This window comes from Thunnus albacares, chromosome 3 (assembly GCF_914725855.1).
Source record: "Thunnus albacares chromosome 3, fThuAlb1.1, whole genome shotgun sequence".
In the NCBI taxonomy this organism is placed as follows: domain Eukaryota; kingdom Metazoa; phylum Chordata; class Actinopteri; order Scombriformes; family Scombridae; genus Thunnus; species Thunnus albacares.
Genome location: NC_058108.1, coordinates 37,046,164 through 37,069,895, shown reverse-complemented (window position 1 = coordinate 37,069,895; position 23,732 = coordinate 37,046,164). Strand labels below are relative to the sequence as shown.

At 39.8% G+C, this 23,732-nt stretch overlaps 3 protein-coding genes across 7 annotated transcripts; all 3 read left to right on the top strand.

Annotated features, from left to right (window-relative positions):
• The first annotated feature begins 6,838 nt into the window (after positions 1-6,838).
• LOC122975306 (E3 ubiquitin-protein ligase TRIM21-like) lies at positions 6,839-23,265 on the top strand. 5 transcript variants are annotated; one of them, XM_044343710.1, is made up of 2 exons: positions 6,839-6,872; positions 13,007-14,839. In XM_044343710.1, exon 2 carries the CDS (start codon positions 13,009-13,011, stop codon positions 14,650-14,652), a length of 1,644 nt encoding a protein of 547 aa, XP_044199645.1. In that variant the 5' UTR covers positions 6,839-6,872; positions 13,007-13,008; the 3' UTR covers positions 14,653-14,839. The 5 variants fall into 5 exon arrangements, 4 of the variants coding, with proteins under 4 accessions (XP_044199645.1, XP_044199626.1, XP_044199616.1 ...); XM_044343691.1 differs by having other exon boundaries at positions 13,000-14,839; XM_044343681.1 differs by lacking the exon at positions 6,839-6,872 and adding an exon at positions 12,098-12,126 and having other exon boundaries at positions 13,000-14,839.
• Positions 7,737-9,636, top strand: LOC122976707 (zinc finger protein RFP-like). The gene has a single exon (XM_044345350.1). It carries the CDS (start codon positions 7,737-7,739, stop codon positions 9,528-9,530), a length of 1,794 nt encoding a protein of 597 aa, XP_044201285.1. The 3' UTR covers positions 9,531-9,636.
• LOC122976702 (zinc-binding protein A33-like) lies at positions 19,355-20,300 on the top strand. Its single transcript, XM_044345337.1, has one exon. The coding sequence runs from the start codon at positions 19,355-19,357 to the stop codon at positions 20,186-20,188; it is 834 nt and encodes a 277-aa protein (XP_044201272.1). The 3' UTR covers positions 20,189-20,300.
• Positions 23,266-23,732: the final 467 nt, after the last annotated feature.

Below are 23,732 nucleotides of genomic sequence, written 5' to 3'. Positions count from 1 at the left end.
AAATTTATGACAACTGGAGGGAGACAAGGGGCTTCCCGTGACTCTGTAAACGTCCAGTAATGTCTTTTACACTGAATTCTGCCAAAACAGAACATTTACTTACATGTAATAATGACACACCCTGTTTCCACTTCACATACAGTGTAAAATGCTGTTAGACAGATCGGAGTGAGGAAAGTGTGATGCTGATAAGGCGGCAAAAGAGATGAATTATTTGCTCTGTTGACGCGCTGCTGTGGTTAGAATCCCACAGTGACATGAATGTGGCGCCCAGCGATTAGAGCAAGGGACTAACGCTGCCAGAGGTCAGGAAGTTCATTCCCACTCAGACCAATCAGGCTAAACTTTCACTCACACTGCTGTAAGACACTTTAGAGGAAACCTCCACCTAAATGGCTGATGTTTACGCCAGTTTGTAGCTGGAGAGTAACTCATCCTCTGTCGAAACCTCCTCCCTCCCTGCTACCCGCTGGACCGGACACATCTGCATCTGAAGGGTTTACAGTCTGTTTTATGAACTGTAGAAAGCCCGTCCAAAAACTCTTGAGTTTTACTTTCAGCCTGTAGAAAAGCCACCATGACAAACATTTAAATCTCACTTTGGAGTTATTAGACAGAGACAGACTTCTTGTGGACGGTCTGGTTTCATGAACACAGACTCTGACTGTGGCTTAGATCTGATTACAGTAATAGTCAGACTTCACATACTGTAGATGTCACACAAAGCTGTCTACTTCTTGACTATGTTAAAGGACAGTTTCACGATTTTTCAAGTATCTCTAAAAACAACAGTCAGGAGCCCAAATGAACACTGAAACAATCATTCCTCCTGTTCATACTGACCATTAGAAGATCCCTTCATAATGCACTTACGATGGAAGTGATGGGGGACAAAATCCACAGTCCTCCCTCTGTGCAAAAATGTATTTAAAAGTTCATCTGAAGCTAAAGTGAGGTGCCAGCCATCCAAATTAGTCAAATCAAGTGGATAGTGGAGAGTTAGAGTAATTTAATTTTGTGTTTCCCTAAATAGTGTTTCCTTGTTGAGCAGCAGTGGAAGGATAGAAACAAAAAGAGGGACATTACTAATGAAAAGGCTGTAACTCTGGCAGATATCCACTTGAACTAACTAACTGAAGCCTCACATAAACTTCATAAAAACATTTGAATAGATTTGTGCACAAAATGTGGACTCACAGTGAGCAAAACCTGTTTCAGTGCTCACATGTGCCTGACTAAAAACAGACAGAAAAATTGTGAAACTGTCCTTTAGGACTAATTTGCCATGAATTCTGCGTAAATTGAGGCTTTTTCAAACTAAGAGCATGGCTGACTGAGCATTGACATTAAACTGTCAGCTTCTGGAAGAATTCAAGATTTATAAGGACACTTTATGGGACAATTTAGTGAGGAATTTTTATTTGTATCTGTATTTGATGAGGCAGCAAAATTATTTGTATTTGTATTCGAATAAAAGAGGAATGAGGCTTAAAAATCCTGTTTTTATTTTTGTCATGCTTTTAATTTTAGAATATTAAAGTGTGAATAAAATAAAGTGATGATGATTTGGTTTTTGCTCTCTCTGACAGCAGAAAGTCCCAGTAGACATTACACTCAATGTAACCACCAACACTGTAATTAATGAAAGACGACCTGAGCGACAGTGACGACTGCTGAGAAACCATCTCTTTCTCAGCTACATGTGTTTTTTTATTTTTTTTTATTTTAACACTTTTCTCAGTGAAGTCTATTTAGCAGCTTCTCTCTTTGTTTTACACGACGTGTTGTGGCGCGAGCAAGACGCTCAAATGAGGTTTCAGCGCTCTAACGAAGCGTCTGGACTGTTTCTCGCTCGTTTATGGAGTCGTGAACAATTATGGCTACAAGAAGCAATCCATAAAAACGCTTATAGAGCTTTAATACGATGTGTTAAAGTCTTTTCCCAGGACCCAGTGTGTGTGTGTGTGTGTGTTTTGAGCCTTTTGTCTAAAGTAAACAGTTAAAAATAAAAGATTTTGGACATTTTCATTGGAGACAGGAAGACGACATCACCCCCTCGTGACCCCAATGCCATCTGGTACTGGCTTCTTCTTCTTCTTCCCCTTCCTTCTCTTCAGCAAATATTATGTATGTATGTATGTGCATCATTTTTTACACATTTACCCAAATTTCAGCCTGACAGAAATGTATCCAGACCTTCAGGGTGTGAAATTAAACCAGTACTGGTTATTCTCGGGGGGGGCCAAGAATTCCCTTAACGGCCCCTTGGAGTCCCCAGAGTCCCCTGATCCTAAACACATCAAGAACACCCCGCCTTGACTGTTAAACCTGCTAAACAAATACATATAAACATTTATTTAGATGAAAGATCTTAAGTTATAGTCCGTGGTTTCTATCTGTTTCTGGAGGTTTCAGCCTCATTTCACAGTCTTCCTCAGCAGACAGAGTTTGCTCAGATGTATTTAAGTTTATTTCAGGGCAATTAAAGCAACACTGAACACATGATCCAACTGTAAAGTCACTTAGCAACCCTGCAGCCACTGAGGAGTGTTATTTTGGAATCACTATCAGTCTTTCAGTCTTTATTTAGCATTTTTAGCATTGTGCATTACATTATGTAACACGATGAAACAGGTTCTTAACAAACATATGCTTTTCATAACCTATTTAACTGAAATGGTATAAAAACAAGGGTAAACAGGTAAACACACATCTTTTTTTTTCATCATCACTTTTTTTTCCTGCTGATGAAGATCATGAGATATGATCAAAAGCTGCAGAACAGCCACTAAATGGACCTTGTGGTGGTCAAGAATTAACTTTTGAGCTTAATTTGAAAGTAAACACTGATGAGAAAAAATGCTCAGAAAAAAATTTGAACATCTACAATTCCATGACGACTGCTCATGAAGCTCATGTGATATGATCGAAAGCTCCAGAACAGCTACTAAATGGACCTTGCATTGGGATTCTCAGTCTTTTTTTTTTAAAGCTTTTTCAATGGCCTGCTGTCCTTTGTCACTTCTGAGATTCAGGTTTTGAAACTTCAATGGTTTCATAAAAAAAAAATCTTTAAAGATAATATTTATTGTTCAGATTTTATATGTTTTTATTCAGATTCAGGTTCTGTGGTTCCACACAGCACCACTACACTGTAAAATAATCTCATCAGGTCAATTTTCTCTGTAATTGCATCCTTAAAGTCTGCAGTAAAAAAAAAGTATTTCAATCTGTTTCTAAAGTTATTTTGAGTAAGTTTCTATGAATCAATTTTATTTCTCTTTCTAGTGCAGAAACCCGTTTTATTCTTTACTTTTCTTGGACATTAATTTTGAGAAAATTCTTTAAAAAACTTCAGATGGAAACAAGTAAAAATAATCTTACTGTTTTAAATTGTTAAGACTCAATTATAGACAAAATTGTTACGTTTTCATTAAATTGTGCAAGTTTCAAGTGAACTTCTGAGACTTCTGCAAAATAAATTGTGTTTCCTTCGACCACCTTTATGTGAATATGTTTGAGGGAATGTGATAAGACTTTTTTATCAGTTTCTATTGTTTTTATCATGCAGCAAGTCAGAGTGGATGTCTGTAAGTGGCAGCAGGACGTGAATGTTTCATCTACAGCAGCAGAATAAAAAGAAAAACATTAAAACTAAATTAATAAAAACTCTGAACTAAGCTAAAAGATTTAAAGATTATTTGTTTGGGATGGACACGCTTCCAATCTGTTGATGGCATGTTGTTCTTGTTCCTGAGGAGTTTTAAGTTGAGAAGCGTCTGAATGTGATGTGATGTGACACTGACGTGTATTTTTCCGATCTGACATTTTTTTCCACCTTAGTGATATTTTGTTTTATTTTGTCTTTTATTTCTGATGTTTCCATTCAGGTTTTTTAATGTGAAAATTGAAAATGTGCATAAAAGTAGTCTGATGGATGCTTTTACAGGATGTTTTCTTGCAGTGTTTTGGTATCAGTGCTGCGGCTCGCTGCTTAGTCTCAGATTAAACCTGTTAAATTCATATCAGCTCCGGCTCACGCGGCACTAATGGGGATTAAACCTGCAGCTTTTCATCACCAGCGACACCATTGACACCGTTGGCATTTAGTCTGTTGTCACAGTTCGTGCATGCAGACCTCCTCTGGCCTGCATGTGCCTGACTGACTGCCTCTTCATTCAACCCTGCTCTAATTAATTGTAACACTGCAGTGAAAAGGCAGCTCATGAGCTGCAGAACAATGGCCGACAAATAGATCAGGGAGCTCGTTCACGCTGCCAGCAGCCGCCGCCTTCAGCGGCTCGCTGCCAGCTGCAACAGCAGTCAGCTTTTCAACCATCAGCTTAGCTCTTATGAAGTGTTGAAGGAGTCTGAGTGCCATCAATCTGCATTGTTTCCCCTCCTTCTTCCCAAAGAAAACAGTCACTAAAGTCTCATTTGTTGCCACTTCTCCATGGCGGGCGTGGCGTTGGATGGAGCCCTTGTGTGGATAAAGGGATTATGAGGGCTTAATTGAGTGTGCTAATTGGTGGGACAGTGAATGTGGCTGAATGGAGGTGAGGGGCAGATGTGGTGTGAAACCCCTGGCTCTTTCTAAAGAATACAAATCAGCAGCAGAGGGATCCATTCTCTGCTCTCTATAACACTCTATTATCCCTTTCACAGGGCGAACAGGGGGCTGAGCGGACAGATGGTTTCCACGCTGAGAGCTGTATGGAGGCCATCACGGCACCTTTTCTTTGGCTCCGATTCACCGTGGTACGATGGGCTTTTTATTGGCTATTCATGATGCACAGGGTCTAAGTGGAAACAATGGCTCACTGAGCGGCCATGAATCGGAATGAGAGCCGAGGTTTTAGTTCGGTGCCGGTGAAGCGTCCGTTACGCTTTGACGGCGAAGAGAAAGGAGGATGAGAACCGAGGAGGGGCGTGTTCACCTGGAGAGGAGGAGGAGGAGGCGAAGAGTCGACGCACCGTCTGTCGACGGCCATTTCAAGTCAAGAACAATGACATCCTTCATCTAAAACACCCTCCTAACGATAAAATCCACCCTGTGTGAACAACAACCACACTTTCACCCGGGAGATAGAACTTGATGAAGTTCGTGTCTGCCTGTTGATATGTTTTCAAGTTCTTGTTCCTGTTGAAGTTCTTGTCTGCAGAGCTTCCAAAGACCTGAAATGTTTCTTTTTATCTTAGCAGTCAGCGATAACTTTGTAAAAGTATTCTCACTTCTTTTAAGGACGGGTTCAAATGTGTCTTAACAGTCAGGAGCCCAAATGAACAGTGAAACCTGTTTTTCTTGCTGTAATCATTCATACTGACCATTAGAAGATCCCTTCATAATGACCTTACAATGGAAGTGATGGAGGACAAAATCCACAGTCCTCCTTCTGTGCAAAAATGGATTTAAAAGTTTATCTGAAGCTAATATGAAGCTTCAGCGTCCAAATGAGTCAAATCAAGTAGATATCTTTCAACGTTACAGTCTTTTTAGTGCCAAAGTTCCTCTTTTTGTTACTATACTTCCACCTGCAGCTCAACAGGGAAACACTGTCCGAGGAAACACAAAGAGGGAATTTAATGCTGTTTGTATACCATTACTCTTTCAATATTGTTGCCACTTTTAGTTGAGATGATTAGGTTATCTCAATTAATATTTTTGGCTCTCGTGAAAAACATAAATTTGGTTTTGTCTGCGTTTAAGACTAACTTATGGATATTAAGTGCAACTTCTAAATCCATAAAACAGTGTTGAAGAGATACTACAGCAGACTGTGCAGTATTCGCAGTGCAATACAAAATGGTATCATCAGCATAAAGATGATTATATCCAGTTACAGCAGAAACAATACCATTTATATAAAGTGTAAACAGAACAGGACCAAGGACTGAGCCTTGCGGGACACTTTTGCAACTTGAACAAATTCACATTTAATGGATCTTATTGTTACAAACTGCTGTCTGTCTGTGAGATAACTCTGGAACCAATTACATGCAACTTCATCAAAACCAATATTACTAATTTTCTTGCTGTAACTTGAATTTTCCCCCGAATGAACAATTAAGTCTGATCTAATAAAAGGTTTCTGTTACTGCAATAAAAGTTTCTTAAACACGGAAGATCGTTACAGTCATCAAGATTTACTAAAACAGGTTGAGGATTCAAACCATCCAACTCCTGCTAACAAACACTTTTTAATTCTTTAAATGTTCCAAACCTCAGATTGACAGCAGAGCTGCTGACATGACGTTAGCTCTGTGGCTAACAGGGTTCACACTACAACTCCCAAACTCCCAAAGGACAGTGCTGGCAGTGTGAAGCATCACTCAGTACAGAGATGATAGATTCTACATTTATCCCTGTCAGGACTGTGGTGGTTCACCACAAAACAATCTGAACTGATTGGCTTTACAGCAAAGGAACAAATAAGGTAGAACATGAAGCAAAATATAGAAATTATATCTGAATGAGATAAAATAAAATGATCCTTTGGTTGTTGTCAACTGTCTTTCACCTCATTTTGTGAAGTAAACTGGAAACTCAGTTCAAGATAAAGAGAAAAATAAGTTAATAGTTTCATGAAAACTGGCTGCCTGTCAGGTACACTATCATCTTTGCTCCATGATATTTCATAATAATGCAGTAAATCAGAAGGAGGAAACAAACTCACAGTCAGAGCTGCAGTAAGAGGAGGAGCAACACTGGAAAGATAAGAGAGCTGCAACGTCACTCTGCAGAAATGAAACTATAAGTTTATCAGAGTGACAGCAGAGCTGCAGTCGAGTCTCTCCACTTCTGTCCAAATAAAAATTAAACTGAGTTCATCAAGTCTTTCTCAACAACACAGCAGAGTCTCTGCCAAACACTGGTGAGTACAACTGATCATATTTAATGTTTCAACAACCAGCTTTAACACAGCAGACAGGAAGTTCCACTCTTTTCATTTCATACTGACACTTGTGAAATTAGTGACAATATAACTAAAGATGTTTTTACACAGATTCAGTGAAACAACTTTAATTGTTTTTTTAAACAGTCTCTCTGTGTCAGTTCTCAGGACTTTTGTAACTTGTAACTGAATCTCTGTGGTTTGGAGTTCAGCTTCACTCCAACCTTCCTGGTCTTATTACTATTTACTGATCACTTCCTACAGACACACTGCATTCTATTTCCTATGGCAGTTTCACATTAAAAGCTTTCTACCAACAAGCAGCAGCTTTTATTGTGAAGCAGCTGCAGGTAATAAAAGGTGTTTGTCACCAAGTTAGCAGAGCTTTGTTAGCAGTGCTATTCTTAATAACAGTTGGTCTACACAACAAGATATGGACATATTCTGTGTTATGTTGTCAGTGCTTCATTTTAAAGATTGTATGGAAGAATAGTACAAGCAGAAACAGCCACAATGAGCTGTTAGATAAAGAGCTGCAGATGACAGTCTCTTACTGTGTTTGTGTAAACCAGCTCACATAAAACACGTCATCAAAGTAAACAACAACTTTAAACTCACCATGCAGCCTTGTGGATAACTGTTTGAGCTGCCAGCACGACTTCAATGATCACGGTTGCTCACGACTCCGTTCACATGTTCCCAACCCGATCAATAACAGAAATATAATTCAATATTAATTCACCTAATATCACATGTTATACTTAATACAACAGTAATTATCTTTATTTCTTTTTGAACAAATAATTGAAATTGTCTTTTGTTTTTCACACTCAGTGTGTAGATATGTCTGCTGCCAGCTGTCTGCGATCTGAAGATCAGTTTCTGTGCTCCATCTGTCTGGATGTGTTCACTGATCCAGTCAGCACACCATGTGGACACAACTTCTGCAAAAACTGCATCACTGAACACTGGAACAGTAATGTCCAGTACATGTGTCCCATCTGTAAAGAGGTTTTCTACACAAGACCTAAGTTGAGGGTGAATACTTTCATCTCTGAGATGGTTTCTCAGTTCAGACAGGAAGCTCAACAGAAAGCCAGCAGCAGCAGCTCAGAGCAACAAGCTGCCAAACCAGGAGAAGTTCCCTGTGACGTCTGTACTGGAACCAAACTGAAGGCCCTGAAGTCCTGTCTGGTGTGTCTGACCTCCTACTGTGAGACTCATCTGGAGCCTCATCTGACAGCTTCACGTCTGAAAAGACATCAGCTGATGGACCCTGTGGAGAACCTGGAAGACAGGATGTGTATGAAGCACAATAAACCTCTGGAGCTGTTCTGTAAGACCGACCAGACATGTGTCTGCGTGCTCTGCTCTGTTTTAGACCACAAGACACATGAGTTTGTTCCTCTGAAAGAAGAATATGAAGGAAAGACGGCAGAGCTGGGGAAGACAGAGGCTGAAATTCAGCAGATGATCCAGAAGAGACAACTGAAGATTCAAGAGATCAAACACTCAGTCGACCTCAGTAAGGAAGATGCAGACAGAGAGAAAGCAGAAGGTGTTCAGGTCTTCACCGCTCTGAAGGAGTCTGTTGAGAGAAGCCTGAATGAGCTCATTGAGACGATTGAAGAGAAGCAAAGAACGACAGAGAAACAGGCTGAAGACTTCATCAAAGAGCTGGAACAGGAAATCTCTGAGCTGATGAAGAGAAGCTCTGAGGTGAAGCAGCTCTCACGCTCTGAAGACCACCTCCACCTCCTCCAAAACTTCCTGTCCCTGAAAGCTGCTCCACCCACCAAAGACTGGACAGAGGTCAGCGTCCGTCCACCATCATATGAGGGGACTGTGGTGAGAACTGTGACTCAGCTGGAGGAGACGCTCAGTAAAGAGATGAAGAAGCTGTTTGATGAGGCTGAGCTGAAGAGAGGAAGCTCTGAGGTGGAAAAGCTCTCAAGCTCTAAAGAAAGGCTCCACCTGTTCCAAAACGAGGAGACTGTGGTGAGAGCTGTGGCTCAGGCAGAGAAGCTCAGTAAAGAGATGAAGAAGCTGCTCGCTGAGGCTGAGCTGAAGAGGGTCCAGCAGTATGCAGTGGATGTGACTCTTGATCCTGATACAGCACATCCTCATCTCATCCTGTCTGATGATGAGAAACAAGTAAACTGTAGTGATGTGAAGAAGAATCTCCCAGACAACCCAAAGAGATTTTCTGATTGTTGCTGTGTTTTAGGAAAGCAGAGTTTCTCTTCAAGCAGATTTTACTTTGAGGTTCAGGTTAAAGGGAAGACTAAATGGGATTTAGGAGTGGCCAGAGAGTCCATCAACAGGAAGGGAAAAATCACACTGAGACCTCAGGATGGTTACTGGACTATATGTTTGAGAAATGGAAATGAGCACAGTGCTTGTGCTGGCCCTCCAGTCTGTCTCTCTCTGAAGTCTCAGCCTCAGAAGGTGGGGGTGTTTGTGGATTATGAGGAGGGTCTGGTCTCCTTTTATGACATAGATGCTGCAGTTCTTATCTACTCCTTTACTGGCTGCTCCTTCACTGAGAAACTATACCCATACTTCAATCCTGGTCCTAATGATGGTGGTAAAAACTCCGCCCCTCTGATCATCTGTCCTGTCAATCAAACTGAGTAGAGTAATCACCTGTTTTATGTCATAAATGTGTCTTTGTTTTTGAAGAGAGTAAAGATACAAACACATTCTGGTTTATTATGAGAAAAAACACAAGCTAGGATTTTTATCTAAAATTAAATCTCTATTTAAACATCTGATCAAATTCACAGAACTTTAGTTTCATTTCTAGTCAAAAACACGAAGTTTCCAAAAAGACAAAACTTTCAGTTTGAAGTGAAACCACAGAAAACAAAGTGTGAATATTTCACAGTGTCATAAAGCTTCATTGTAGAGTTCGGCTGAGACCATGACTCCACAGAATATGTGGAAACTCAGAAACTCAGTAGTCTAACTCAGACTGCTGAAGCTGAATAGAAGCTTCACATCAACTTTTAAATGACTGTGTGGACACACTGTGGATTTTGGCCTCCATCACTTCCATTGAAAGCACATTTGAAGGATCTTTTAATATCCAGTATGAACAGGAGGAATGATTACAGCGAGGAAAACCTCTTTCACTGTTACTATGGACACCTGACTGTTGGTTTAAGACACACTTGAAAAATGATGAACCTGTCCTTGTGAATAATAACATTTTTGTATTAATCGTCTATTCTCATTTATATGAATAAGTCAATCCAATTAACAACAATTGTAATAATAAGGAAACTTGCAGCTCTTTTAGCTCCACACACACCAACCGTCCGTTAAAAGCAGCAACACTGAAGAGTCTTTTATAACAGCAGCGACACAAAAGAGAAGGTGGAGGGTGATGGGGGGGGGATGGGTGAGGTTGAATGGGGTGTATTAGCTCATGAATATAAGGCCCTGTATTATTGCTGCCCCCCCCCCCCCCTTATAAAAGTATTCTCACTTCTTTTAAGGACGGGTTCAAATGTGTCTTAAAACAACAGTCAGGAGCCCAAATGAACAGTGAAACATGTTTTTCTTGCTGTAATCATTCCTCCTGTTCATACTGACCATTAGAAGATCCCTTCATAATGACCTTACAATGGAAGTGATGGGGGACAAAATCCACAGTCCTCCTTCTGTGCAAAAATGGATTTAAAAGTTTATCTGAAGCTAATATGAAGCTTCAGCGACCAAATGAGTCAAATCAAGTAGATATCTTTCAACGTTAGTCTTTTTAGTGCCAAAGTTCCTCTTTTTGTTACTATACTTCCACCGCAGCTCAACAGGGAAACACTGTCCGAGGAAACACAAAGAGGGAATTTAATGCTGTTTGTATACCATGACTCTTTCAATATTGTCGCCACTTTTAGTTGAGATGATTAGGTTATCCCAATTAATATTTTTGGCTCTCGTGAAAAACATAAATTTGGTTTTGTCTGCGTTTAAGACTAACTTATGGATATTAAGTGCAACTTCTAAATCCATAAAACAGTGTTGAAGAGATACTACAGCAGACTGTGCAGTATTCGCAGTGCAATACAAAATGGTATCATCAGCGTAAAGATGAATATTATATACAGTTACAGCAGAAACAATACCATTTATATAAAGTGTAAACAGAACAGGACCAAGGACTGAGCCTTGCGGGACACCTTTTGCAACCTGAACAAATTCACATTTAATGGATCTTATTGTTACAAACTGCTGTCTGTCCGTGAGATAACTCTGGAACCAATTACATGCAACTTCATCAAAACCAATATTACTAATTTTCTTGCTGTAACTTGAATTTTCCCCCCCAATGAACAATTAAGTCTGATCTAATAAAAGGTTTCTGTTACTGCAATAAAAGTTTCTTAAACAGGGAAGATCATTACAGTCATCAAGATTTACTAAAACAGGTTGAGGATTCAAACCATCCAACTCCTGCTAACAAACACTTTTTAATTCTTTAAATGTTCCAAACCTCAGATTGACAGCAGAGCTGCTGACATGACGTTAGCTCTGTGGCTAACAGGGTTCACACTACAACTCCCAAAGGACAGTGCTGGCAGTGTGAAGCATCACTCAGTACAGAGATGATAGATTCTACATTTATCCCTGTCAGGACTGTGGTGGTTCACCACAAAACAGTCTGAACTAATCGGCTTTACAGCAAAGAAACAAATAAGGTAGAACATGAAGCAAAATATAGAAATCGTATCTGCATGAGATAAAATAAAATGATCCTTTGGTTGTTGTCGACTGTCTTTCACCTCATTTTGTGAAGTAAACTGGAAACTGTTTGTAGAAGTTAGAAAATGTGTTTTTGAAATAACTGTTGATTTAACATCAACGTTGACCAGACGACATTTGTTGAACTCGATTTAAGATTAAGACAAAAATAAGTTAATAGTTTCATGAAAACTTCAGCAATAAAAACTGGCCGTCTGTTATTTACAGTATCACCTTTGCTCCATGATATTTCACAATAATGCTGTAAGTCAGAAAGAGGAAACAAACTCACAGTCAGAGCTGCAGTAAGAGGAGGAGCAACACCGGAAAGAGAAGAAAGCTGCAATGTCACTCTGCAGAAATGACACTATAAGTTTGTCAGAGTGACAGCAGAGCTGCAGTCGAGTCTCTCCACTTCTGTCCAAATAAAAATTAAACTGAGTTCATCAAGTCTTTCTCAACGACACAGCAGAGTCTCTGCCAAACACTGGTGAGTACAACTGATCATATTTAATGTTTCAACAACCAGCTTTAACACAGCAGACAGGAAGTTCCACTCTTTTCATTTCATACTGACACTTGTGAAATTAGTGACAATATAACTAAAGATGTTTTTACACAGATTCAGTGAAACAACTTTAATTGTTTTTTAAACAGTCTCTCTGTGTCAGTTCTCAGGACTTTTGTAACTTGTAACTGAATCTCTGTGGTTTGGAGTTCAGCTTCACTCCAACCTTCCTGGTCTTATTACTATTTACTGATCACTTCCTACAGACACACTGCATTCTATTTCCTGTGGCAGTTTCACATTAAAAGCTTTCTACCAACAAGCAGCAGATTTTATTGTGAAGCAGCTGGAGGCAATAAAAGGTGTTTGTCACCAAGTTAGCAGAGCTTTGTTAGCAGTGCTATTCTTCAATAACAGTTGGTCTACACAACAAGATATGGACATATTCTGTGTTATGTTGTCAGTGCTTCATTTTAAAGATTGTATGGAAGAATAGTACAAGCAGAAACAGCCACAATGAGCTGTTAGATAAAGAGCTGCAGATGACAGTCTCTTACTGTGTTTGTGTAAACCAGCTCACATAAAACACGTCATCAAAGTAAACAACAACTTTAAACTCACCATGCAGCCTTGTGGATAACTGTTTGAGCTGCCAGCACGACTTCAATGATCACAGTTGCTCACGACTCCGTTCACGTGTTCCCATCCCGATCAATAACAGAAATATAATTCAATATTACTTAACCTAATATCACATGTTATACTTAATACAACAGTAATTATCTTTATTTCTTTTTGAACAAATAATTGAAATTTAATTTTAAACAAATTGTGTCTTTTGTTTTTCACACTCAGTGTGTAGATATGTCTACTGCCAGCTGTCTGCGATCTGAAGATCAGTTTCTGTGCTCCATCTGTCTGGATGTGTTCACTGATCCAGTCACCACATCATGTGGACACAACTTCTGCAAAAACTGCATCAATGAACACTGGAACAGTAATGACCAGTACCTGTGTCCCATCTGTAAAAAGGTTTTCTACACAAGACCTGAGCTTCACATCAACACTTTCATCTCTGAGATGGTTTCTCAGTTCAGACAGGAAGCTCAACAGAAAGCCAGCAGCAGCAGCTCAGAGCAACAAGCTGCCAAACCAGGAGAAGTTCCCTGTGACGTCTGTACTGGAACCAAACTGAAGGCCCTGAAGTCCTGTCTGGTGTGTCTGACCTCCTACTGTGAGACTCACCTGGAGCCTCATCTGACAGTTTCAGGTCTGAAAAGACATCAGCTGATGGACCCTGTGGAGAACCTGGAAGACAGGATGTGTATGAAGCACGATAAACCTCTGGAGCTGTTCTGTAAGACCGACCAGACATGTGTCTGCATGCTCTGCTCTGTTTTAGACCACAAGACACATGAGTTTGTTCCTCTGAAAGAAGAATATGAAGGAAAGAAGGCAGAACTGGGGAAGACAGAGGCTGAAATTCAGCAGATGATCCGGAAGAGACAACTGAAGATTCAAGAGATCAAACACTCAGTTGACCTCAGTAAGGAAGATGCAAACAGAGAGAAAGCAGAAGGTGTTCAGGTCTTCATCACTCTGATGGAGTCTGTTGAGGGAAGCCTGAATGAGCTCATTGAGACGATTGAAGAGAAGCAAAGAACGACAGAGAAACAGGCTGAAGACTTCATCAAAGAGCTGGAACAGGAAATCTCTGATCTGATGAAGAGAAGCTCTGAGGTGGAGAAGCTCTCACACTCTGAAGACCACCTCCACCTCCTCCAAAACTTCCCGTCCCTGAAAGCTGCTCCATCCACCAAAGACTGGACAGAGGTCAGCGTCTGTCCACCATCATATGAGGGGACTGTGGTGAGAGCTGTGACTCAGCTGGAGGAGACGCTCAGTAAAGAGATGAAGAAGCTGTTTGAGGCTGAGCTGAAGAGGGTCCAGCAGTATGCAGTGGATGTGACTCTTGATCCTGATACAGCACATCCTGATCTCATCCTGTCTGATGATGAGAAACAAGTAAATGATAGTGATGTGGAGAAGAATCTCCCAGACAACCCAAAGAGATTTTCTCATTGTATTAGTGTTTTAGGAAAGCAGAGTTTCTCTTCAGGCAGATTTTACTTTGAGGTTCAGGTTAAAAGGAAGACTGACTGGGATTTAGGAGTGACCAGAGAGTCCATCAACAGGAAGGGAAAAATCACACTGAGACCTCAGAATGGTTACTGGACTATATGGTTGAGAAATGGAAATGAGTACAAAGCTTGTGCTGGTCCTTCAGTCCGTCTCTCTCTGAAGTCTCAGCTTCAGAAGGTGGGGGTGTTTGTGGATTATGAGGAGGGTCTGGTCTCCTTTTATGACGTAGATGCTGCAGCTCTTATCTACTCCTTTACTGGCTGCTCCTTCACTGACAAACTCTACCCATACTTCGGTCCTGGTCCTAATGATGGTGGTAAAAACTCCACCCCTCTGATCATCTGTCCTGTCAATCAAACTGAGTAGAGTAATCACCTGTTTTATGTCATAAATGTGTCTTTGTTTTTGAAGAGAGTAAATATACAAACACATTCTTGTTTATTATGAGAAAAAACACAAACTAGGATTTCTATCTAAAATTAAATCTCTATTTAAACATCTGATCAAATCCACAGAACTTTAGTTTCATTTCTAGTCAAAAACACAAAGTTTCCAAAAAGACAAAACTTTCAGTTTGAAGTGAAACCACAGAAAACAAAGTGTGAATATTTCACAGTGTCATAAAGCTTCATTGTAGAGTTCGGCTGAGACCATGACTCCACAGAATATGTGTCAATATTTTACAGGCTGTAATAAGTGCTGAAACACTTAATGACAGAACAACAGAAATGAATTGATTGATTGATGATCATTTAAATTATTTGTCAGACAAACATTCTCAGGCTCCATCTTTTTAAATGTGAGGTTTTGCTGCTACTCTCTGCTCTATATGATGGTAACTGGAATATTTTTGGGTTTTGGACTGTTGGTCAGACAAAATATTCAAAGACACCTTGAACTCTTAGAAACTGTGATGAATATTTTCACTATTTTCTGACATTTTATAGAGTAAATAATGATTCAAAAACAGGTTAAAAAAAGTTAATTGTTAATGAAAATAATCATTAGTTGCAGCTCTACAGTTGATTAATAGAATATGTGTATAAAGGATTTTCTTATTTTGTCTGAGGTTTGTTTAGTTTCTGTCCACTTTGGCTGATTTGTTTGTTTTAATACTGAATAGATTGATTATGATTTAAAGAAATCTGTAAATATGTGATTGTAAAAACCTGTAAACTAAACTATGTCTGTAGTTTTAATGTAAAGCTTTAAAAACATGGCCTGAGTAAGCAGTGACTTGTTGAACACCAAACACAAAAAATAAAAGCTGGTTTACAGAGAAGCTGTGTTTGTGTTTCTGTTACAGTTCATTAACAATCACAAATGTTTTTCTGCTTTCTTTACCAAACACTTATTAGTCTACATATGCAGCTTTGTATCATCATGTTTCAATATTTTCTCTCTGCACTGATTATTGTTTTTTACTTAATTGACCTACAATCTATTGAGAGGTTTGCTTTCTACTGAAGTAAATTATCCAAATGTTTTTATTGTTGCACATTGTTAAACTTTACGCCAACTGTACAGTAACCAATATTTCATTTAGAAGAGATTCAATGATAAATTCTGTAAACTCATTCTGTACAAATAGAACAAACTACTATCAGCACTGAAAACCAGTCTGGACCAACAGCCTGTGGACTCCTGTTCCATGTCAATAGTCAGTAAATTATTGAGCTGAACAGAGGGAGGTTGAGACTCTCGGGGACCATGAGACGGAACAGAGTTTTTTAGGCACCCCTCCCACCAACCCATAATTTCCCCGGTGGCCCAGTTAACTTGTGGGCAGTGCTGGGATAACCAAGGGAACCCCAAAATGAGTGGGTGTAATGGGGAGCTATAGAGGTGGAAACTTAGCTGTTCAGTGTGTCCCTTAGCTGTGAGGACTTGAAGGGGCTCAGTGCAGTTAGTGACTCTATATAATAACCTCCCATCCAAAGCGCTGGCTTCTAAGGGTTTAAGACGAAACAGTTAATTTACGTCTTTAAGCAAGTTTCCAGTCCATAAAACTCTCATCAGCACTAGAGTCTGTCAACACCTTGAGTCTTTCAGAGAAAACAGGGGAAATTATCTCTACATCAGTCAAAGATCGTGGCTTATAGTTAGGAGAGATTGTTTGGCTCACCAGCGCCCTCCTCTTCACCGGCGAGCCCGGTCTTTTAATGGACAGGAACTCAGAAAGTGGCCAAGCTGACCACAATAAATACACCGCCCCTCCTGTAGGCGTCGCTGCCATTTCTTCAGGGACAGTCTGGTGCGTCCCAACTGCATGGGTTCCTCCTACCCACCAGAGGGCATTGCTGCCACTGGAGAAGGTGATCGACGCGGCGAGGAACGTTGGATAGGAGGCCCCCTCCAGGAGGGAGAGGAAAAGGACAGACGGGCCCTCTCCTTTTCTCGTTCTCTCAGATGGTTGTCAATCTTAAAAGCCAAAGCGATAAAGGAATCCGGGTCAGAGGGGCGCTCCAGGGAAACCAGCTGGTCCTTAATGGCCTCGGCTAGTCCATGGTGGAAGACATCGAGCAGGGAGGGGGCAGTCCACCCACAGTCAGCTGACAGGGTGTGAAACTCGATGGCGTAGTCCGCTACCTGGTGTTTACCTTGGCGTAAGTCCATGAGAGCCCGGGCGACTGTCTGTCCGTGAGATAACTCTGGAACCAATTACATGCAACTTCATCAAAACCAATATTACTAATTTTCTTGCTGTAACTTGAATTTCCCCCCCAATGAACAATTAAGTCTGATCTAATAAAAGCTTTCTGTTACTGCAATAAAAGTTTCTTAAACAGGGAAGATCATTACAGTCATCAAGATTTACTAAAACAGGTTGAGGATTCAAACCACCCAACTCCTGCTAACAAACACTTTTTCACACTACAACTCCCAAACTCCCAAAGGACAGTGCTGGCAGTGTGAAGCATCACTCAGTACAGAGATGATAGATTCTACATTTATCCCTGTCAGGACTGTGGTGGTTCACCACAAAACAGTCTCAACTAATCGGCTTTACAGAAAAGGAATAAATAAGGTAGAACATGAAGCAAAATATAGAAATCGTATCTGCATGAGATAAAATAAAATGATCCTTTGGTTGTTGTCAACCGTCTTTCACCTCATTTTATGAAGTAAACTGGAAACTGTTTGTAGAAGTTAAAAAATGTGTTTTTGAAATAACTGTTGATTTAACATCAACGTTGACCAGACGACATTTGTTGAACTCAATTTAAGATTAAGAGAAAAATAAGTTAATAGTTTCATGAAAACTTCAGCAATAAAAACTGGCCGTCTGTTATTTACAGTATCACCTTTGCTCCATGATATTTCACAATAATGCTGTAAGTCAGAAAGAGGAAACAAACTCACAGTCAGAGCTGCAGTAAGAGGAGGAGCAACACCGGAAAGAGAAGAAAGCTGCAATGTCACTCTGCAGAAATGACACTATAAATTTGTCAGAGTGACAGCAGAGCTGCAGTCGAGTCTCTCCACTTCTGTCCAAATAAAAATTAAACTGAGTTCATCAAGTCTTTCTCAACAACACAGCAGAGTCTCTGCCAAACACTGGTGAGTACAACTGATCATATTTAATGTTTCAACAACCAGCTTTAACACAGCAGACAGGAAGTTCCACTCTTTTCATTTCATACTGACACTTGTGAAATTAGTGACAATATAACTAAAGATGTTTTTACACAGATTCAGTGAAACAACTTTAATTGTTTTTTAAACAGTCTCTCTGTGTCAGTTCTCAGGACTTTTGTAACTTGTAACTGAATCTCTGTGGTTTGGAGTTCAGCTTCACTCCAACCTTCCTGGTCTTATTACTATTTACTGATCACTTCCTACAGACACACTGCATTCTATTTCCTGTAGCTGTTTCACATTAAAAGCTTTCTACCAACAAGCAGCAGCTTTTATTGTGAAGCAGCTGGAGGCAATAAAAGGTGTTTGTCACCAAGTTAGCAGAGCTTTGTTAGCAGTGCTATTCTTCAATAACAGTTGGTCTACACAACAAGATATGGACATATTCTGTGTTATGTTGTCAGTGGTTCATTTTAAAGATTGTATGGAAGAATAGTACAAGCAGAAACAGCCACAATGAGCTGTTAGATAAAGAGCTGCAGATGACAGTCTCTTACTGTGTTTGTGTAAAGCAGCTCACATAAAACACGTCATCAAAGTAAACAACAACTTTAAACTCACCATGCAGCCTTGTGGATAACTGTTTGAGCTGCCAGCACGACTTCAATGATCACGGTTGCTCACGACTCCGTTCACGTGTTCCCATCCCGATCAATAACAGAAATATAATTCAATATTACTTTACCTAATATCACGTTATACTTAATACAACAATAATTATCTTTATTTCTTTTTGAACAAATAATTGAAATTTAATTTTAATTCAATTGTGTCTTTTGTTTTTCACACTCAGTGTGTAGATATGTCTGCTGCCAGCTGTCTGCGATCTGAAGATCAGTTTCTGTGCTCCATCTGTCTGGATGTGTTCACTGATCCAGTCACCACATCATGTGGACACAACTTCTGCAAAAACTGCATCAATGAACACTGGAACAGTAATGACCAGTACCTGTGTCCCATCTGTAAAAAGGTTTTCTACACAAGACCTGAGCTTCACATCAACACTTTCATCTCTGAGATGGTTTTTCAGTTCAGACAGGAAGCTCAACAGAAAGCCAGCAGCAGCAGCTCAGAGCAACAAGCTGCCAAACCAGGAGAAGTTCCCTGTGACGTCTGTACTGGAACCAAACTGAAGGCCCTGAAGTCCTGTCTGGTGTGTCTGACCTCCTACTGTGAGACTCACCTGGAGCCTCATCTGACAACTTCACGTCTGAAAAGACATCAGCTGATGGATCCTGTGGAGAACCTGGAAGACAGGACGTGTATGAAGCACAATAAACCTCTGGAGCTGTTCTGTAAGACCGACCAGACATGTGTCTGCTTGCTCTGCTCTGTTTTAGACCACAAGACACATGAGTTTGTTCCTCTGAAAGAAGAATATGAAGGAAAGAAGGCAGAGCTGGGGAAGACAGAGGCTGAAATTCAGCAGATGATCCAGAAGAGACGACTGAAGATTCAAGAGATCAAACACTCAGTTGACCTCAGTAAGAAAGATGCAAACAGAGAGAAAGCAGAAGGTCTTCAGGTCTTCATCACTCTGATGGAGTCTGTTGAGAGAAGCCTGAATGAGCTCATTGAGACGATTGAAGAGAAGCAAAGAACGACAGAGAAACAGGCCGAAGACTTGAGAACTGTGACTCAGCTGGAGGAGACGCTCAGTAAAGAGATGAAGAAGCTGTTTGAGGCTGAGCTGAAGAGGGTCCAGCAGTATGCAGTGGATGTGACTCTTGATCCTGATACAGCACATCCTGATCTCATCCTGTCTGATGATGAGAAACAAGTAAATGATAGTGATGTGGAGAAGGATCTCCCAGACAACCCAAAGAGATTTTCTCATTGTATTAGTGTTTTAGGAAAGCAGAGTTTCTCTTCAGGCAGATTTTACTTTGAGGTTCAGGTTAAAGGGAAGACTGACTGGGCTTTAGGAGTGGCCAGAGAGTCCATCAACAGGAAGGGAGAAATCACACTGAGACCTCAGGATGGTTACTGGACTATATGGTTGAGAAATGGAAATGAGTACAAAGCTTGTGCTGGTCCTTCAGTCCGTCTCTCTCTGAAGTCTCGGCTTCAGAAGGTGGGGGTGTTTGTGGATTATGAGGAGGGTCTGGTCTCCTTTTATGACGTAGATGCTGCAGCTCTTATCTACTCCTTTACTGGCTGCTCCTTCACTGAGAAACTCTACCCATACTTCGGTCCTGGTCCTAATGATGGTGGTAAAAACTCCACCCCTCTGATCATCTGTCCTGTCAATCAAACTGAGTAATCACCTGTTTTATGTCATAAATGTGTCTTTGTTTTTGAAGAGAGTAAATATACAAACACATTCTTGTTTATTATGAGAAAAAACACAAACTAGGATTTCTATCTAAAATTAAATCTCCATTTAAACATCTGATCAAATCCACAGAACTTTAGTTTCATTTCTAGTCAGAAACACAAAGTTTCCAAAAAGACAAAACTTTCAGTTTGAAGTGAAACCACAGAAAACAAAGTGTGAATATTTCACAGTGTCATAAAGCTTCATTGTAGAGTTCGGCTGAGACCATGACTCCACAGAATATGTGGAAACTCAGAAACTCAGTAGTCTAACTCAGACTGCTGAAGCTGAATAGAAGCTTCACATCAACTTTTAAATGACTGTGTGGACACACTGTGGATTTTGGCCTCCATCACTTCCATTGAAAGCACATTTGAAGGATCTTTTAATATCCAGTATGAACAGGAGGAATGATTACAGTGAGGAAAACCTCTTTCACTGTTACTATGGACACCTGACTGTTGGTTTAACACACACCTGAAAAATGATGAACCTGTCCTTGTGAATAATAACATTTTTGTATTAATCGTCTATTCTCATTTATATGAATAAGTCAATCCAATTAACAACAATTGTAATAATAAGGAAACTTGCAGCTCTTTTAGCTCCACACACACCAACCGTCTGTTAAAAGCAGCAACACTGAAGAGTCTTTTATAACAGCAGCGACACAAAAGAGAAGGTGGAGGGTGATGGGGGGGGGGATGGGTGAGGTTGAATGGCGTGTATTAGCTCATGAATATAAGGCCCTGTATTATTGCTGCCCCCCCCCCCCCTCCATGTGATGGCCCCCACCTTGTCCTCTATTGTCCTGCTGTGGGGACTCTGATGGGATGAATGCCACCTGTCAGACAGCAGAGAAAACAGGATTGAGCCGCCGTGGAGGAAAGTATTAAGCGTTGTGTTCTCGTTATACACCGCTAATTGACTTTTAGGGACCCCGGGGGGCCTCAGGATGAGAGAGAGAAACAGAAAGAAAGACTTCTTCTCTGCTTTAAGCTAAAAAACTTGTGAGATCAACCGGTTTGGACAGATTTTCTGCTGATTCTCTGTACCATGTAGTGTTTTTTTTCCCTCCTGTTTTTGTTTTTATATTTAAATACACATATTTATAAGAAGTAGATTTGCTTTAACTTGTTTTCAGCTGAATTAAAGTATCTTCACTCTGTTTCCTAGTTTATATTTGACTACATTGCTAAAATGAGACGTAACGCTGCTGAGTTACGTCTCCGTCATCGTCACATAATGAGAAAATGTTGTTAATTAACGTATTCGGCAAGTTGCAAATATGTTGTTACTCAGTCGGTTTCCATCTGCCCTTTTTTATAAGCTTTTTAATTATATATAAAGAAAGAAGGAGAGTGGAAACGCTGGAAGTTTGAAAAAAAATATCGCAAAAGAAATTGTCTGCTTGATTGAGAAGTTGATGTATCGATAAAAGCAAAATGTGATGGAAACAGATTTAGTGAAGAGGATGATCCTCCTGGATGATCCACTATGGATTACTCGTTTGGACAGATGCACTTTGTGCCTGGTCCCAGCAGAAGAAGAAGAAATACGCCACCTAGCTGCCATATATATCTATACAAACAGTTTATAGACATGACAAAAACAGGCTGCAGTGAATATGAAGTTGCAAAAGTTAAAAGCACAACACCTGAATATTCCATGTAAAAATATACTTATTTGGTTGCAGTTATGTAGTTATATCGTCTAATCATGGTGTGGGTGACGAGCTATTTAATCTTTTTGGAATATCAACTTTCCTGTTTTTAAATTACACATGAAGGCGCTGAAAAGCCTGATGTCCGAGTTTTCCTTCAACACGTAAACGCAGCATTCATTCGTCTCACAACTTCACATGAACGTTACAGAAACAAATGTTATCAGATCTGTGAACGTGACGTTGAATATATACATATAAAATATATAAAGTACTTAAATTGTTTTGCATTTGTTCAAGTCATTTGTGGATTGGATGATGAATTTGTAAATGTATTTGTTGATCATATAAAATGCATTTGTCACCATTATTGAGACTAATTTCTCTACGTACCAGAACCTTTGAAGTGTCGTCACTGAGATGAGCTGAAACTGCAGTGAAGTCAGTGGACGAGTCTGTTTAGCATTAAATTCCCTCTTTGTTTCCTGTTGAGCTGCAGGTGGAAGTTTAGTAACAAAAAGAGGAACTTTGGCACTAAAAAGACTGTAACGTTGAAAGATATCTACTTGATTTGACTCACTGTCTCAGTCTCAGAGAGAGAATGTTGGTTTAAGACACACTTATGTGAACTCGTCCTTTAAAACACAGCTGCAGCAGGTAAAACTGATTTCGATGTTTCACGTAACAAACACTGACGATGATGAAATGTCCCCAGAACATAAATCATTAGTGTCTCGTCCTCTGAAGTGTGTTGAGCTGCTTGTATCTTCTGTCCTGCAGCTCCCTCTGCTGTCTGATCTACCACACTGCAGGTCTGTAGAGCTTTAAGTAGTTTCACACTGTAAATGTGACTAAATTCATCTCAGAGCAGTCGGTATTAATTAAAAACCTGCTGTTGATGGACTCGACAATATTAAGAGTAATCGTGAATGGTGGTGAAACAGCTGCAGGAACCAACCATTTTGTGAAGTAAACTGGAAACTCAGTTCAAGATAAAGAGAAAAAGAAGTTAATAGTTTCATGAAAACTTCAGCAAAAACAACTGGCTGCCTGTAAATAATCTTGTAAATCAGAGGGAGGAAACAAACACACAAACAGAGCTGCAGTAAGAGGAACAATAACACTGGAAAGACAAGAGAGCTGCTACTGTCAATCTCTAGAACTGAAACTAAAAGCATTTCATTTCATCTTTTTAAATGTGAGGTTTTGCTGCTACTCTCTGCTCTATATGATGGTAACTGGAATATTTTTGGGTTTTGGACTGTTGGTCAGACAAAACATTCAAAGACACCTTGAACTCTTAGAAACTGTGATGAATATTTTCACTATTTTCTGACATTTTATAGAGTAAATAATGATTCAAAAACAGGTTAAAACAAGGTTAATTGTTAATGAAAATAATCATTAGTTGCAGCTCTACAGTTGATTAATAGAATATATGTATAATGTGTATAAAGGATTTTCTTATTTTGTCTGAGGTTTGTTTAGTTTCTGTCCACTTTGGCTGATTTGTTTGTTTTAATACTGAATAGATTGATTATGATTTAAAGAAATCTGTAAATATGTGATTGTAAAAACCTGTAAACTAAACTATGTCTGTAGTTTTAATGTAAAGCTTTAAAAACATGGCCTGAGTAAGCAGTGACTTGTTGAACACCAAACACAAAAAATAAAAGCTGGTTTACAGAGAAGCTGTGTTTGTGTTTCTGTTACAGTTCATTAACAATCACAAATGTTTTTCTGCTTTCTTTACCAAACACTTATTAGTCTACATATGCAGCTTTGTATCATCATGTTTCAATATTTTCTCTCTGCACTGATTATTGT

What these genes read in the sequence shown, in the direction of transcription:
- LOC122976702 (XM_044345337.1), top strand. Translation starts at nt 19,355, where the DNA reads ATGATCCAGAAGAGACGACTGAAGATTCAAGAGATCAAACACTCAGTT.
- LOC122976707 (XM_044345350.1), top strand. Translation starts at nt 7,737, where the DNA reads ATGTCTGCTGCCAGCTGTCTGCGATCTGAAGATCAGTTTCTGTGCTCC.
- LOC122975306 (XM_044343710.1), top strand. Translation starts at nt 13,009, where the DNA reads ATGTCTACTGCCAGCTGTCTGCGATCTGAAGATCAGTTTCTGTGCTCC.